This window comes from Diadema antillarum, unplaced genomic scaffold (assembly GCF_040938485.1).
Source record: "Diadema antillarum isolate AM-2024a unplaced genomic scaffold, OU_Dant_1.0 seq00000013_RagTag, whole genome shotgun sequence".
Taxonomy (NCBI): Eukaryota; Metazoa; Echinodermata; class Echinoidea; order Diadematoida; family Diadematidae; genus Diadema; species Diadema antillarum.
The window spans coordinates 456,806-473,682 of record NW_027271133.1 but is presented as its reverse complement, the minus strand read 5'-3'; the positions used below and the strand labels follow the sequence as shown (position 1 = coordinate 473,682).

The 16,877-nt window shown below is 41.2% G+C and overlaps 1 protein-coding gene across 3 annotated transcripts in view; it reads right to left on the bottom strand.

Moving 5' to 3' along the window:
• LOC139725047 (uncharacterized) overlaps positions 1 to 16,877 on the bottom strand; it is a 508,769-nt gene that overhangs the window by 68,721 nt on the left and 423,171 nt on the right. The window contains exon 12 of one of the 3 annotated variants that reach the window (XM_071636133.1): positions 7,625 to 7,726. The exons of 1 other annotated variant lie outside the window; for it this stretch is intronic. In XM_071636133.1, coding sequence (XP_071492234.1) covers positions 7,625 to 7,726 — 102 coding nt within the window. The remainder of the gene's footprint in view (positions 1 to 7,624; positions 7,727 to 16,877) is intronic. One more of the 3 variants, XM_071636134.1, reaches the window with a different exon arrangement.

The window sequence follows — 16,877 nt, the reverse complement described above, 5'->3', positions numbered from 1 at the left end:
AAAGGCTATAGAAATAGAATCATGATATCTTTGCAATGATTCCTTTAATTCAACTAATGAGCTGGTTCTTCGATCGATATTTCCAGGATATTTACACGCTGTTTATTCCAGTGCGCGCATTCTTTCGTATGGCACGCATCTGGGTGTGGCACCTGCTTTTGTGGAAATTTCCACAAGGGAGAGGGGTGGGGTGTCAAGTTTCTTCGAGCCGAAGAGACTGCATACACAATCTCTTCGCTTTTATTCATTGTCATTCGTGTTTCCCCTTATTCTTTGCTGATATTGAGCATTAATTTTAGATTTAACTTTACGAAGGTTGCTATAGCACGTGGTTCTTTTTGTTGTGAGGTGTATGTAATTTCTTTTTTTATCATTCTTGAGAGGGGAAAGAAGAGTAAGAGGGAAAGGGAAATAAAACAAACGTCACGTACGCTCAGCATTCACAGGAAGCCGTCTTTTTACACCAGTCACCAGCATAGTTATCATCATCACCATCAGACATCACTCAAGATCATTTTAGCCTTTTCCTATCAACATTAAGAAACATGCATAATCCCTCGAGATAAATACCTAGGAAAATAAATAACAAAGTATACAAAGTATCAACACCTCCCAACAACACAAACATTTAGAAAATACAACAAACAGCACATCAAAGCGGCTGGGATCAAACTCCGTCGCTTCGATTCAAAAAAGTATTGCAGCGAAGCGGAGAAATCGCCGTTACAAAAATAACAGTGCGAAACACTTAGGAGAATTACGTTTAAATACTTCAAAGTATAAAGGGAATGGATAAAGTGATATAAAATGGAAGAAATCATGCCAAACGAAGTGTGAGAAACGACAGAAATAAAACAAAGTTTAGTAGTAAGCTTATTAGGCCCTAGCAAAAGTTTGCAGCACCGAAAGCTACGCGAAAATAAATACACATTGGAAACTCGGTATTGCGACGAGATCCTTGGGATCAAGTCAATAAACGATACAAAACAAAGGAAATTAATTCATTTTGACCGGAAAATAGTTTGTCATAAGTATTCTGTTATACGAGATCTCCTTTAATAGGCCTAGAAATACATCGTGTTTCCACGATACTCGGGAAACAAAGTTCGAATGCTTTTCACCTGCACATACTGCAGTGCAGATCAATACACGAACAGAAACTCACCTCTTCCTTGCAGAAAATGATGCAATAACGTTATAAAAAAAACACACGACACTCTAAAAATCATTTCGTACTTGGGAGGCAAGGGACAAGCGGATGAAGAAGGAGAGAAAAAGAAGCAGACATTGCACATCGGAACGCTTCCTACCCCGCCTCAAAACGAAATAGGGTACTGGAGTGGCAGCTGGCTACAGTGTGTAGCTACTGCAGTATACTCACGCTCCCCAGCCGGCCACACATGGGGATACCACGGCGATCCATGTAAACATCCAGGGTCCGTAGGCAGCAGGGATTCACGCGCGCGAACTTCTGTTCGGTGTACACAGTACGCAAGCATTGATATGTGTGCGTGCACACTTTTCTATTCAGCGCTTTCCACATACGGTGCGTACGCGTTGCATCAATATCCCAGCTGAGTACAGATAACATGGCACATGTGACGTGCGTTTGCCATTTTTTTACCCATTATTTTTTCTCAATGTGAATTCGTACTTTCTTAGGACGTTTTCGTATTTTCGTATTCCCTTCGATTTTTCGTAACAAATACAAATTTTTCGGAACGGTTGGCAGCTCTGCCATGAGCATGTGCACCTAAAAGTTGATCCTGCACAACTTTGTCCACTAACACATATAAATGCCTAGTTTCATTAGGATATCTCAAACCGTTTTTTAGTATCACTGTCCACAAAATTGATTACAGATGGAAGGACGGACGGACGGACAACCCGAAAATAAAACGCCTCCGGCACCACTTCGTGGCGGAGGCATAAAATATCAATATCAATCCACAATATTTTTGTAAGCTTTTTATCAAAACAATGCTGTTCCCATGGCACTGCATAATTCAACATTGACAAAAGATATTTTATACATCTAACAAGGCAAGTGCCGAATTGTGTCTTGCCCACAAATGTACCACAACACATTTGTAACTGGAAATGTCGCTATGGCAACTGGTATGCCTCCGCCATAATGCATGGTTCTCCCAATAGGTGTATAGTGCAATGTCTTCACAATGATGTGGGCAAATGCAATAGTAATGGCTTATTGCTACTGGAAACCTGCACCGCACACCAGCTACTCATTACCAATACAGTCCTTTGTCTACCCAACTGTAACAAGACGACATGGACGCATCCTCGCTCCAAACACATCATAGTCGGACAAAAGGACAGGCAAGAGTCACCAAGGCCATGTGCAGTGCAGAGTGCTGGACAGATCATCGTCTGTTGATCTCAAAGCTCAGTATCAGGTTTGAACCATGCAGACGTCCTCAGGGAAAGAAGGCATTGAAACGTCTAGGTGTCTCAAATTTGGAGAGAGATCATGTCATGCAATCACTCATCAAAGAGATCAACAGCACGCTGCAACAACAAAGTTTCACCTCACTGGATGTTGAGTCCGACTGAATTCTCTTTTGCAGCATTGTCTATGCCGCTGCCTCAGAGATGGTTGGTCCCATCACACAAAAGCACCAGGACTGGTTCGATGACAACAACCAACACATTCAGTCTTTACTAGAAGAGAAGCATCACCTTCACCGAGCACACATCAATGACTCGACATCAGTGTCCTAGAAAGCTGCTTTTTGCAACACCAGAAGAAGCATACAGGTCGAGCTATGGCAAATACAGGATCCATGGCTAAGCGATAAAGCTGATGAGATCCAGTCTTATGCTGATCACGACATGAAAAATTTCCACAGAGCGCCAGAGACTCCAACTCTCCCGCTTTCGACAGGAGATCTCCCGCCGAAAGCCCATTTTTGCAAAATCTCCCATTCTCCTGCTTGAGATTTAATTTCTGCCGCCCTGGCTCTGTGTCTCCTGTTGGAAAGGATTTCTTACTTATTGCAATTGTATGTTGAAAAATAAGCCTTAGATAGCACGACAGAGCATCTAGAACCCTTGAGCTTCCAGGGCCACGGCCGCAAGGAACTTCGCGCTTCATGCTCGTGACAAAAATGCACATCAACTTGGAGTCTCCCGTTTGCTAGGGGTTTCAGGCGGGAGAATGTCCAGATCAGAAGGTGCTTGGGGTTGGAGTCTCTATAGAGCGCTCAAGACTGTATATGGACCAACTTCATCGGGACCGTCTCCCATCCTCAGTGCAGATGGAAACGTACTAATCACGGACCAGAAAAAGGTTCTTGAACGCTGGGCAGAACAATTCAGTAATGTTCTCCACCATCCATCTACCATCAACAAGGAAGCGATCACAAGGCTGCCCCAGGTTCAAATCAACCACTCTCTTGCCGATATCCCTACAGAAGCTGAATTGGAAGAGGCAGTAAAGCATGTGTCCTGTTGAAAAGCATCTGGTGCTGACTCCGTCCCTGCAGAAATCTATGCCTCTGGTGGCAAAAGTGTGACTAGAAAGCTCTCTGAGCTATTCCAGTCTACGTGGAACCAAGAGAAAATCCCACAGGAACTTAAGGATGCTTCTATCGTCCATTTGTACAAGCGCAAAGGAAATCGACAGGTGTGCGACAACCACTGCGGCATCTCGCTGCTTTCTATTGCCAGGAAGATCTTTGCCAGAATCTTGCTGAACCACCTGATCAACCACAGTCGACGGTGAGAAGTTAAAAGTGGCAGACAAATTTGTTTACAGCACGCTGTCATGAAATATCAGCATCGACAGTCTCCGACACAATAGCCAGGGACTGCTTGGCTCTCGGCAGACTCACAGACAGGGTGTGGGAGAGAAGAGGAATTAGTCTTCAAATCAAACTAAAGGTGTACTGCGCAGTCGTCTACTGTACACCTGCCAAACATGGGCAGTGTACAGCCGGCATGAAAGGCAGCTGAACTCCTTCCACATGAGATGCCTCCAAAACTTGCTGCACGTGAAATAGCAAGACACCGAGATACTTCAGACAGCCCAGATGGAGAGTACTCATGTGATGCTCAAGCACTCCCAGCTCAGATAGGCGGGGCATGCACTTCAAATGTCCCATGAACTTTTGCCAAAGTGACTGCTCTATGGTGAAGTAATGGAAGGTAAGCGCTCTCAAGGAGGTCAGAAGAAGCGCACCAAGGACACACTAAAAGCTTCCAAGAAATGCTGTAGCATCAATCTGGAGACATAGGAAGCAACGACACAAGACCGATTTGCCTTGTGATCCATGATCAGCTCTGGTGTGTCAGGCTACGAAGTGAGATGTGCGAAGGAGCAGGAACAAAAACGGCAGCGACAAACAAGCAGAGTGACCTCTCAGCCTGGCCTACCTCTGGCATTACGTCCACACTGCACCGGATATTTTAAGGCAAGGATCAGACTGATTAGCCATCTTTGCACTCACGAATTGAGCGATACTAGAAGTTGTAGTCGTCTTCTCTTGTGAAGGACAAACATCATCATCATGTAAGCATGTAACTGGTACATACTTAGTAGTATCAATGAGCACTGAATGCACTTTGTGTGCATTGCATAATTGCCTACAGAGATCAATGGGCTGAAAGGATGGAAAGCCAATTTTTGTCTATTTTTTTCATCAGAAATGATAATCATAATTTTATGGTAGCCAGACATTTGGTATTTGTTCCTGGAAGACTCCCCAATCCCCAGGGTTGGTCTAATTGTATGTTCATTGGTTAACAAGTTGTTTTAAGTAAAATTTCTGTATTTCTGTGATTACGTATAATGGGCTTCTTGGTACAGTGCAGTTTTCTTCGGCCATGTACACTGCCACGGTTCAAGGCCAGTAGCAGACAAACAGGCAGGGCCTCAAATGCCATTGCTTGCACTTCAGCTGTCCTCTCATACATGGATCTAATTGCTACCTGATGCTGAGCAGGACCTCAACTCCATGCTTATACATCTTCATTCACCTTCGTGGGGGTTGATCATGTGGCGTGACTGTTACTGAAAACTCCAGCAAGTTTCTTAAGATATATGAAAAATCATTTGTTTTTCTTTCACGTATAGTGACCAGGAAGTCAATACAGTCAAACCTGTCTATAGCGGACACACAAGGGAGGCAAAAATAGTGGCCGTTTTAGACAGGTGGCCGCTACAGACAGGTTATCAGACTTTTGTGTGCATTGACTACATGTACATGTATCATTGTTGTATACATCTAAAAATACTTACATGTGCATGTGTGTGTACATACGTATACACACGTGTTTCATACATTGAACAATGCCGGTATTGATCAAGTTGTTGCACAGTAGCATGTGTACAATTGTGAAGAAAGCTTTACACTACTCGAATATTATGACTGAATGAGTGATGAATGATCACTGAACGTTACCCATGAATGACTAGCATGGGTACAAAGCAGAAAAAACACAATGAATTATCGGCTTTACTGAAGCAGCAGCTCCATGTGGGTCTGTTGCCGCTACCGGTGGCTGCTATAGACAGGTTAAAATATACTGCAGGAGACAAAATTTGTGGCTGCTGGCCACATTAGACAGATGTCTGCTATACACAGGGTATTTAACAGACTGTTCTCGGGGGGGGGGGGGGGGGGGGAATTTTTCAGTGGCTGCATACAGCAGGTGGCCACTAAGGCAGGTTTGACTGTATTTCATATTTAGAGACCTTGGGGTCTCGCACTCACCTGAGTATCACAGGTTATTATTATTATTATTTTATTCGGTATTTCAGACAATTCACATGTACATGGGTAAACACAAAACACATTTGATTCTGCATAACAAAAATAAGATAAATTATAACACAGAGACAAAGAACAAAGGAGAGAAAAAACCCCAACAACAACCCTGGATTGTGACATAGAAAACAGGGCTGCCAGGGGGCAAGAAAAGGTAAACCTAATTACCATGTCCTGCAGGTCTTCTACCCCTCACCCCATAAACTATGTCAAAATCTGTACATGAAATAACATACATGGTATCAGTCACAGTAAATCAAACATGCAGTCATACAGGAACAAAATGGGGATATGAGGAGGGCAACATAATATGCTGTATTTATTGGGCTTTCATGACTGTCAATCTCTGAAATGACATCAGAAGTGCACTTTTAAGAACTTTTTAAGTATATGACATATCTCGAAATACAATATCGACTCTCTCATCTGAAGAGAGGCATTTCTAGATTACTGGAAACCAATGGATTGCTGTTTGCCATAACTGTTCAGTTCTGGCTTTAAGAAAAAGAAATCACCTTCCACGCAGTCACTAATCTAAATTACACATAGCACTACAATATCTTATCATTTATAATTTGAGAAAAGAAGATTTGAAAAGATTCCTTAATTTGGAGGATTTGTCTGTTCCCCCCCCCCCCCCCATTTCTGGCATTGTGCTTCAATTCCCAATCAATCGTGGCTATTTGAACAAATATCTTTTCATTAACTGAAGTGATAACACCTGCAAAGTTGGTGAACTTTAACCATGAATTCTCAAGAAGACAAAAAATGTACAATCAAGGCCCCAATTTGCCCCCCCCCCCCATTTGAACAAATTGAGATCCTATCCCCCAGGGATGCTTCCTGCCATGTTTGGTGAAAATCCATTTCACTCTATGGGGTTTTAAAGGGACTGTACAGTACTGGTTGAGGTGGGTTTTCATATTTTGAACAATCCTAAGTGAGATAATGACAAACCATTTATGAAATATGAAAGAGCATGTAATTTTAAGAAGGATTCAATGTTTATTTGATGAAAATTGGTTTTCAAACGGCTGAGATATAAAAAAAAATGATAACAATAAAAGGCGACAGGCCATGCCTTTTATTAGGATCTCTTTGTTTCACCTTGTTTTTGGATATCTCAGCCATTTGAAAACCGATTTTCATCAAATAAACTTTCGATACCACTTAGAATTGCATGCTCTTTGACATCTCATAGAGTGGTTTCTGAATATCTCGCAAAATGATAAAAGCTAAATCCTCACCTCAACCAGAACTGTACACACCCTTGAAAATGTATAATTCAGGCCACTATTTGGACTCCCCACCCCTCCTCAGCGCAAAGGGAGGCACCCATGGATTAGTCATGAACAAACTTTGAATTACAGTCATCATTGTTGAAGATGAGTCCTGAGTATGCTAGGGCAGGTGTCTATGGGAAATGCATGTTACGTACCAAAATTAGCCCTTCTTTGAGGGGTTTGGCTCCCCTGTCCCCCCCCCCCCCAAGTGGGGCATGGTGCCCATTTGTAAAAATTAAGATCCTATCCTGTTAGGGATGCTACCTGCCAAGTTTTGTGAAAATCTGTCATGGGGTTTTCAAAAGAAGACAAAAATGTAAAAAGTTTATGCACAACACATGATGTAGAATGCCAAATATCCAAATGTCCAGAATTTTTACTAGTTAGCAGTGAGCTAGCATTATACTGGCAAAAAGCAGCAAATGAACAGTGGAGGTTTCTTTTTTAACGAAGATGAGTATATGTGTATAAGTAAATGTCTAGCAACTTCTGACGGAAATCCAGTATGTGAGGAAAGCATGATTTGTGCAATACCAAAATATATTACAGACTTACTTGAAATGAGGCAAGTTTAGCCCTCAAGTCATTTATCTTTTCTTCAGTAGCTATTCGTTTCTCCTCCTCTCTCTTAAACTTCTCTTTCAATGCATTCACCTGCTGAAGAAAGCATGATCAAATTCAAGTATTGTATCACAAGGCTGAAAATTCATATATCATTTCAAAAGTCACAGAAACATGGGTAGAAAAAAAAATGTCTTAATAAATCAAAGGGCTTGTGAATATTAGCACATCCAGTTGTGAAAGAAATGGTAAAAACTTAGTGTGCTCTGTGTACAAAATACATTAAAAACACACACTAAACATGGCTGACCTTTATACAGTAATCACCCAAAAAAGTGTCATGTTTCTCTCCACTTAAGAATCTGTTTCCATGTGACATTTTCCAACTTATTTGAACATTATTCTTTTCAGTCATAGAGTCAACTACAATGATACGAGTGCAAGACAAGAGTGATTTTCACTCCATTTGTAAGTTTAGTGATCCTAACCATAATACCCATGATACACTGCATGTCATTATTTGGGGCCCAATTTACCAAATGATAGATATCATCTTCAATTCTATCAATTTCAATTTATTTTCATATTTCTCACAAACAGCACAGAAACGTATGGTATGCCTCCGCAATAATGTATGATTCTCCTATAGGTCTATAGTACATCTTGACAATGTGTGATGACAGTTTCATCTAATTGGCAAAATATCAAAATGACATGTTATAGTCTGGGTGCCAAAGGCTGAACCTTGTTTTACCGTCCACCAATGTTTTTTGGTTTTACCCTATTTCAGGGGGGGGGGGGGGGGGGGGGAGGTGCTGAATCCGAATCTGCATGATGCAACTCTTGCATCCTTGAGGGTTTTGAGATATTCAAGATGGCCGCCAAAATGGCCGCCGAAACCGAAAATTCCCATATATTTCCCTCTAAATGGTGAGAATTGAAAACAATTGATGGTTTTACCCTATTTCGAGGATGCTGAATCCAAATCTGGATGATGCAACTCTTGCATCCTTGAGGATTTTGAGATATTCAAGATGGCCGACAAAATGGCCGCCCAAACCGGAAATTCCCATGTATTTCCTTCTGAATTGTGAGAAATTGAAAACAATTGATGGTTCTACGCTATTTCCAGGGTGCTGAATCCAAATCTGGCTGATGTGACTCTTGCATCCTTGAGGATATTGAGATATTCAAGATGGCCGCCAAAATAGCTGCCAAAACCCGGGAATTCCTATGTATTTCCTTCTAAATGGTGAGAAGTTTAAAACAAATTATGGTTCTAAGCTATTTCGAGGGTGCTGAATCCGAATCTGGCTGATGCGACTCTTGCATCCTTGAAGATTTTGTGATATTCAAGATGGCCGCCAAATGGCCGCCAAAATGGCCGCCCAAACAGGAAATTCCTATGTCTTTCCTTCTTAATGGTTAGTAATTAAAAACAATTGATAGTTCGAAGCTATTTCGACGGTGCTGAATCCGAATCAGGATGATGCAACTCTTGCATCGTTTAGGGTTCTGAGATATTCAAGATGGCCGCCAAAATGGCCGTCAAAGCCGGAAATTCCCCTGTATTTCCTTCTAAATGGTTAGAAATTAAACTAGAAATATCACTGAAGGTGATTAATACCCCCGCCCCGTGACGACAGTCTTACCCAAGGAATGATCTTTCCTTGATCTTCTGCCATTTAAATGCCGTTACCATGGCAACGCAGCTTCCGACACGTCCGAAAAATATGTCTTGCACATCTTCCCACCAAGACTATTGTGTGTGCCACATTTCATAAGCTTTTGTCAAAAACTGAGGAAGTAGTTCAATCCACAAGATCTTTCCTTGATCTTCCGCCATTAATATGCCGTTACCATGGCAACGCAGCTTCCGACACGTCCAAAAAATATGTCTTGCACATCTTCCCACCAAGACCAATGTGTGTGCCACATTTCATGAGTTTCAGTCGAATACAGAGGAAGTAGTTCAATCCGCAAGATCTTTCCTTGATCTTCTGCCATTTATATGCCGTTACCATGGCAACGCAGCTTCCGACACGTCCGAAAAATATGTCTTCCACATCTTCCCACCAAGATCAAGGTGTGCGCCACATTTCATAAGCTTTGGTCAAAAAACTGCGGAAGTAGTTAAATCCGCAAGATCTTTCCTTGATCTTCTGCCATTAATATGCCTTTACCATGGCAACGTACTTTCGGGTACTGTCAAAAAATGCGTCTTGCACATCTACAACCAAAGGCACACATCTGTACCAAGTTTCATGGAAATTGGGCAAAAACTGAGGAAGTAGTTTGCAACACAAAATTTTCCATCATTTTGGCTCATAATATGTGAGCTGTTACCATGGCAACATACTTTTTGTCACTGTCAAGAAATGTGTCACGCTGACCTATATCCTAAGACAAACATTCAATATGAATTCCATGAGAATTGGAAGAACACTGATGAAGCAGTTTTGCCATAAGCATTTTGCCCTATATTTTACCAATAACATGCCGTTATCATGGCAACACACTTTTTGCCACTGCGGAAATATGTGTCTTGCACATTAACTTATTCAGATGAACATCTGTACCTAATTTCATAAAAATTGATCAAAAACTGTGGGAGGAGTTCGCGACGCAAGATTTGTACCCATTTTTGCCCATAATATGCTGTTACCATGGCAACGTACTTTTGGGTACTGTCAAAAAATACGTCTTGCACATCTACAACCCAAGGCAGACATCTGTGCCAAGTTTTATGATTTATACAGTAATCACCCGAAAATGTGTCATGTTTCTCTCCACTTAAGAATCTGTTTCCATGTGACATTTTCCAACTTATTTGAACATTATTCTTTTCAGTCATAGAGTCAACTACAATGATACGAGTGCAAGACAAGAGTGATTTTCACTCCATTTGTAAGTTTAGTGATCCTAACCATAATACCCATGATACACTGCATGTCATTATTTGGGGCCCAATTTACCAAATGATAGATATCATCTTCAATTCTATCAATTTCAATTTATTTTCATATTTCTCACAAACAGCACAGAAACGTATGGTACGCCTCCGCAATAATGTATGATTCTCCTATAGGTCTATAGTACATCTTGACAATGTGTGATGACAGTTTCATCTAATTGGCAAAATATCAAAATGACATGTTATAGTCTGGGTGCCAAAGGCTGAACCTTGTTTTACCGTCCACCCAATGTTTTTTGGTTTTACCCTATTTCGGGGGGGGGGGGGGGGGGGGGGGGGGGGAGGTGCTGAATCCGAATCTGCATGATGCAACTCTTGCATCCTTGAGGGTTTTGAGATATTCAAGATGGCCGCCAAAATGGCCGCCGAAACCGAAAATTCCCATATATTTCCCTCTAAATGGTGAGAATTGAAAACAATTGATGGTTTTACCCTATTTCGAGGATGCTGAATCCAAATCTGGATGATGCAACTCTTGCATCCTTGAGGATTTTGAGATATTCAAGATGGCCGACAAAATGGCCGCCCAAACCGGAAATTCCCATGTATTTCCTTCTGAATTGTGAGAAATTGAAAACAATTGATGGTTCTACGCTATTTCCAGGGTGCTGAATCCAAATCTGGCTGATGTGACTCTTGCATCCTTGAGGATATTGAGATATTCAAGATGGCCGCCAAAATAGCTGCCAAAACCCGGGAATTCCTATGTATTTCCTTCTAAATGGTGAGAAGTTTAAAACAAATTATGGTTCTAAGCTATTTCGAGGGTGCTGAATCCGAATCTGGCTGATGCGACTCTTGCATCCTTGAAGATTTTGTGATATTCAAGATGGCCGCCAAAATGGCCGCCAAAATGGCCGCCCAAACAGGAAATTCCTATGTCTTTCCTTCTTAATGGTTAGTAATTAAAAACAATTGATAGTTCGAAGCTATTTCGACGGTGCTGAATCCGAATCAGGATGATGCAACTCTTGCATCGTTTAGGGTTCTGAGATATTCAAGATGGCCGCCAAAATGGCCGTCAAAGCCGGAAATTCCCCTGTATTTCCTTCTAAATGGTTAGAAATTAAACTAGAAATATCACTGAAGGTGATTAATACCCCCGCCCCGTGACGACAGTCTTACCCAAGGAATGATCTTTCCTTGATCTTCTGCCATTTAAATGCCGTTACCATGGCAACGCAGCTTCCGACACGTCCGAAAAATATGTCTTGCACATCTTCCCACCAAGACTATTGTGTGTGCCACATTTCATAAGCTTTTGTCAAAAACTGAGGAAGTAGTTCAATCCACAAGATCTTTCCTTGATCTTCCGCCATTAATATGCCGTTACCATGGCAACGCAGCTTCCGACACGTCCAAAAAATATGTCTTGCACATCTTCCCACCAAGACCAATGTGTGTGCCACATTTCATGAGTTTCAGTCGAATACAGAGGAAGTAGTTCAATCCGCAAGATCTTTCCTTGATCTTCTGCCATTTATATGCCGTTACCATGGCAACGCAGCTTCCGACACGTCCGAAAAATATGTCTTCCACATCTTCCCACCAAGATCAAGGTGTGCGCCACATTTCATAAGCTTTGGTCAAAAAACTGCGGAAGTAGTTAAATCCGCAAGATCTTTCCTTGATCTTCTGCCATTAATATGCCTTTACCATGGCAACGTACTTTCGGGTACTGTCAAAAAATGCGTCTTGCACATCTACAACCAAAGGCACACATCTGTACCAAGTTTCATGGAAATTGGGCAAAAACTGAGGAAGTAGTTTGCAACACAAAATTTTCCATCATTTTGGCTCATAATATGTGAGCTGTTACCATGGCAACATACTTTTTGTCACTGTCAAGAAATGTGTCATGCTGACCTATATCCTAAGACAAACATTCAATATGAATTCCATGAGAATTGGAAGAACACTGATGAAGCAGTTTTGCCATAAGCATTTTGCCCTATATTTTACCAATAACATGCCGTTACCATGGCAACACACTTTTTGCCACTGCGGAAATATGTGTCTTGCACATTAACTTATTCAGATGAACATCTGTACCTAATTTCATAAAAATTGATCAAAAACTGTGGGAGGAGTTCGCGACGCAAGATTTGTACCCATTTTTGCCCATAATATGCTGTTACCATGGCAACGTACTTTTGGGTACTGTCAAAAAATACGTCTTGCACATCTACAACCCAAGGCAGACATCTGTGCCAAGTTTTATGGGAATCTGTTGAAAACTGAGGAAGTAGTTCGCGACGCAAGATTTGCAACGGACCGACCGCCCGACCGCCCGACCGTCCGCTGATTCCTATATACCCCCTTCAAACTTCGTTTGGCGGGGGTATAAAAACTATTGATGGTTTTACCCTAGTTCAAGGGTGCTGGATCAGAATCTTGATAAAACTCTTGTGTCCTTAAGGGTTCTGAGATAATAAAGATGGCCACCAAATTGACCACCAAAAATGGAAATGCACAATGTAGAACCCCTTTTTTCCTTCTAAATGGTGTAAAATTGAAAACAAATTGATGGTTTTACCCTATTTTGAGTTTGCTGAATTTGAAGCTGCAGGATACAGCTCTTGCATCCTTAATGGTTTTGAGATGATAAAGATGGCCGCCAAAATGGCCCCAAATGGCCGTCAAAAACAGAAATTCCCATGTAGGCCCCCTAATTCGTTCTAAATGGTGTAAAATTGAAAACAATTGGTGGTTTTACCCTATCTTGAGGGTGCTGAATCCGAACCTAGTTGATGCAACTCTTGTGTTTTGGGGGTTCTGAGAATTCCAAGATGACCGCCAAAATAGCTGTCAATATTGAAAATTTTGAGACCCTATTCAGCACCCTCGACATTTTGTTGTTGCCATTTTTGCATTAGGGGTTTGAGATGTCCAAGATGACCGCCAAAATAATTGGCAGAAATTGAAATTCCAATGTTAATATTCTTTTCCAAATAGTGAAAATTTGAAAATAAATTGATGGGTCTCACCCTATTTCGAGGGTGCTGAAGTTTTTGAGATATTTACAAATGTCCTGTATAAACGGAAATTCCTTGATACAGTTGTATTTTCTTATAAATTGTGAAATATTGTGCTATAACGTGAAGCGAGGGATTAAAAGTAATAACCGTATTCTTGAATACAACTCGGTGGAGCAAATTTGTCATATCAGCCAACAATTAATGGCATCCAAAATGACTGTCACAATGGTATTGTAATATACTGAGATATTCCGATATGTCTCTAACGGATCTTTAACACGTAATGGAAAGAAAAATGATATTGACATCATACTGAAACGTACAAACACAAAGATAAGACTGAAAATTTCTTTGTGCACAATTGTTATAAAGAACTAGATTATGGCCTGTTGGTATTTTGTGTTGAAATTTGTCTTGTATTCTTATGAGTCTCGCCCCGTGGTCTTATGAAACTTATATTATCTACATATTATCTTAACATATTCTGATTACGTCACTAGAAATGGTTGCATCCATGACCACTATACTAGATATCGATTGAAGGGTAATTTCAAAAGCACTCTGCGTGATGATGATATTCGTAAGTACAGGGCCCTGTTTTATGAAGAGTTAAAATTGATTATAAAGTTGATTTCAACTGTAAGTCTATGGCAGCCTGTGTAAGGAAATTTAAAATCAATTTTATGCTTTGATAAAACGGGGCCCAGGGCCCCGTTTCATCAAAAGATAAATTTAACGTTAAGTCAAAATAATCCATGATTAACTTCTCATATCAACTCTAAGTCCACATAATCTATGATTAACTTCCAAGCTAAGTTAAAGTCCGTTTTATCAAGACACCCACAGTTGAAAAAAAAAATTTAACTTCCTCCAAAATCAATTATAAGTTTTCTCAACCGCTCCAAATCCATGATTAACTTAACAGTTGATAAATATCAACTTTAAGTAGAAACAGTCTACGTAGACTCAATTGTAAGGCAATTTAAAGAAGAAAGATGACTGTCACACTTTCCTAGTCTAGCTGGGGTCTTGTCTGTTAACTGCTCACTTTCTCTAACATTTAGTTGCATTTCTTTCATGTACTTATGGTCTTTTCCTTGCATGAAATTCACGATCGGCACGCATTGCTTATGCGACTGCTGCACGCAAACACCCTAGACAGCAGTCTCAATCACAGCCTGCGCGCCCGGCGCCTCGGCCCGCCCGGCGCCTGCCAATCAAGCCATCGCCAGCAAGAAGGGCAAGTAACCGAGTGTGACTGGAACTGCGTCTGTGTGCAATGCATATCTTGCCAAAGAACACACATGCAAGGAAACCAGTGATTTCTGACGTGCATAGGCCTACGTAGAGCTAGTTCGGCAATAGATACTAATTAAGAGTTTAGTAGGCCTATACAGAAAATAAAGAGTTTAATTCTATAGCACCGAGTACGACAGTAACTTGAGATCTAAGTTAGGCTAACCAGTAATAGGCTTAACGTTAGGCCTATAGATAACGTTCAGCGAGTTGTTTGTACCTACCGTAACACGTACTGCTGATTAGAGCGTCTAAGTCTAGAATTTCGACATGTTGATGTAGACTCGCGATCTATTCTTTACAAAGCCAATCTGCGCCGAAGAGGTAAAAACAATTAGCTAGTGTAGTCACCACACTCTCACAAGTTTCCATAATCCTACACGTAAACACACAGGACTTCAGCCTTAAAAGGGCATTGTACCGGTTTTTTATTCTTTTATATGTTGTTCTTTTAATTCTAAAAGACCCAGCGGTGCAAACAGAATCAAAATTTCATAACGATTTAGTTTGTAATTTCATGTTGAAAATGGAAATTTTTTAGGCGAGAATTATGCTAATGAGCTGACGAGCCCGGATGTCGTGATGTCACAGGTGCCAAATATATCACTGATTACAAGCCCTTGCATACGCGTGCGTTAAATCGTGCCGAGTAGCAGACGACGCTTAGGCCCAATTTAGCTAGCAGGCGGCACTTGTGTACTGTCCTATCCATGCAGCTGTCTCAAATTTCGCTGAACCAAATCGCACCAAAATTACAGGATATACTTCTAAGCATATTTCAAAATACTGTATTAAATTTGAACGAAATCGGTAATCGAGAAGTATCAATATTGACGGCGACTTTCAAGTTGTCACTCAAAAAAAAATCACTCTTCGCGAGAGGTCTTGGTAAACGCAACATGCACAATCTAGAACTGAAGTTAGCCGACTAGTACTGTGCGAACGGGGAATTTACGCGGGAACTAAACTAAAAAATATCATGATTTTGGTGATTTGTGTGATTTACGAACTTTATTTTTCATTCAACTTAGCTCAAATAATTTATAAATTGATTTTTTGCTCCCGATTACTTGAAAGATTTGTCTCATGATATTAGATGGCTAACTTCAGTCTGTGCGTGCGCAGCAAGTAGGGCTACTATATACGCCGCGATCACTCTTGTCGTACAGAGCAGATTGTTTTTAGCGACGACAGGAAAGTCGACAACTTCACTTACGCTTCCCGACTTGCGATTTGGTTCCAATTAGAGTGAGCAAGTGGACATGAGTCATGAAATATTTCTAGTGATTTTGGTGCAATTTGGTTAAGTGAATTTTGAGATATCTACATGGATACGGAAGTCTACTCTAGCACTATGCCTACACCAGCGCTTGGATCGCGAAGCGGCGGCACTGTTGTATCTACGTGGTCAGGCCACTCTTCCGAGGTATGGGTCCTACTAAAACTAGATCTAAATTCTAAGTTAGTCCTTGGTGTTAATACGACCACCATGAGATTTATCTCGACTACGAAAACATTGAAAACCCATAAAGCAGATACCTTACCTGCAAAATTCAGCACAGAAACAACAGGGCCTGCAGCACAAGGGCCTAGATCTAGCGGCAACGCTAGACCTTGGAGTCTGGACTTTCGTCTGGACTTTCTTCAAGTTCTGGCAGCAGGGGTATGTATTGCATACTAAACGTTTACGCTGTGCCTATTTTAGCGCTGTGCACGTACAGCTGTCGACGGGGCGGCGAGTAGAATCTTCTCGGTCCTTGACTGCTCACTAGTCCTAGTCCTAGTTCTAGTCTAGAGTCTATATGTACTGAGTGCCGTTTTCTTCTAACTAGGTGTAAACCGTGATTGCCGTTGACTATTTTTTGGATTTAGATTTTAAGAATCACTCAGTCCTCATCTTCGTTAGATAGTTTGAACTTGAACTGTGATGTTGAACCATTATCGCTCATCATCAATGTTATATGCATAGTTAGTGCAACGTCGCGTTACTTACACACGC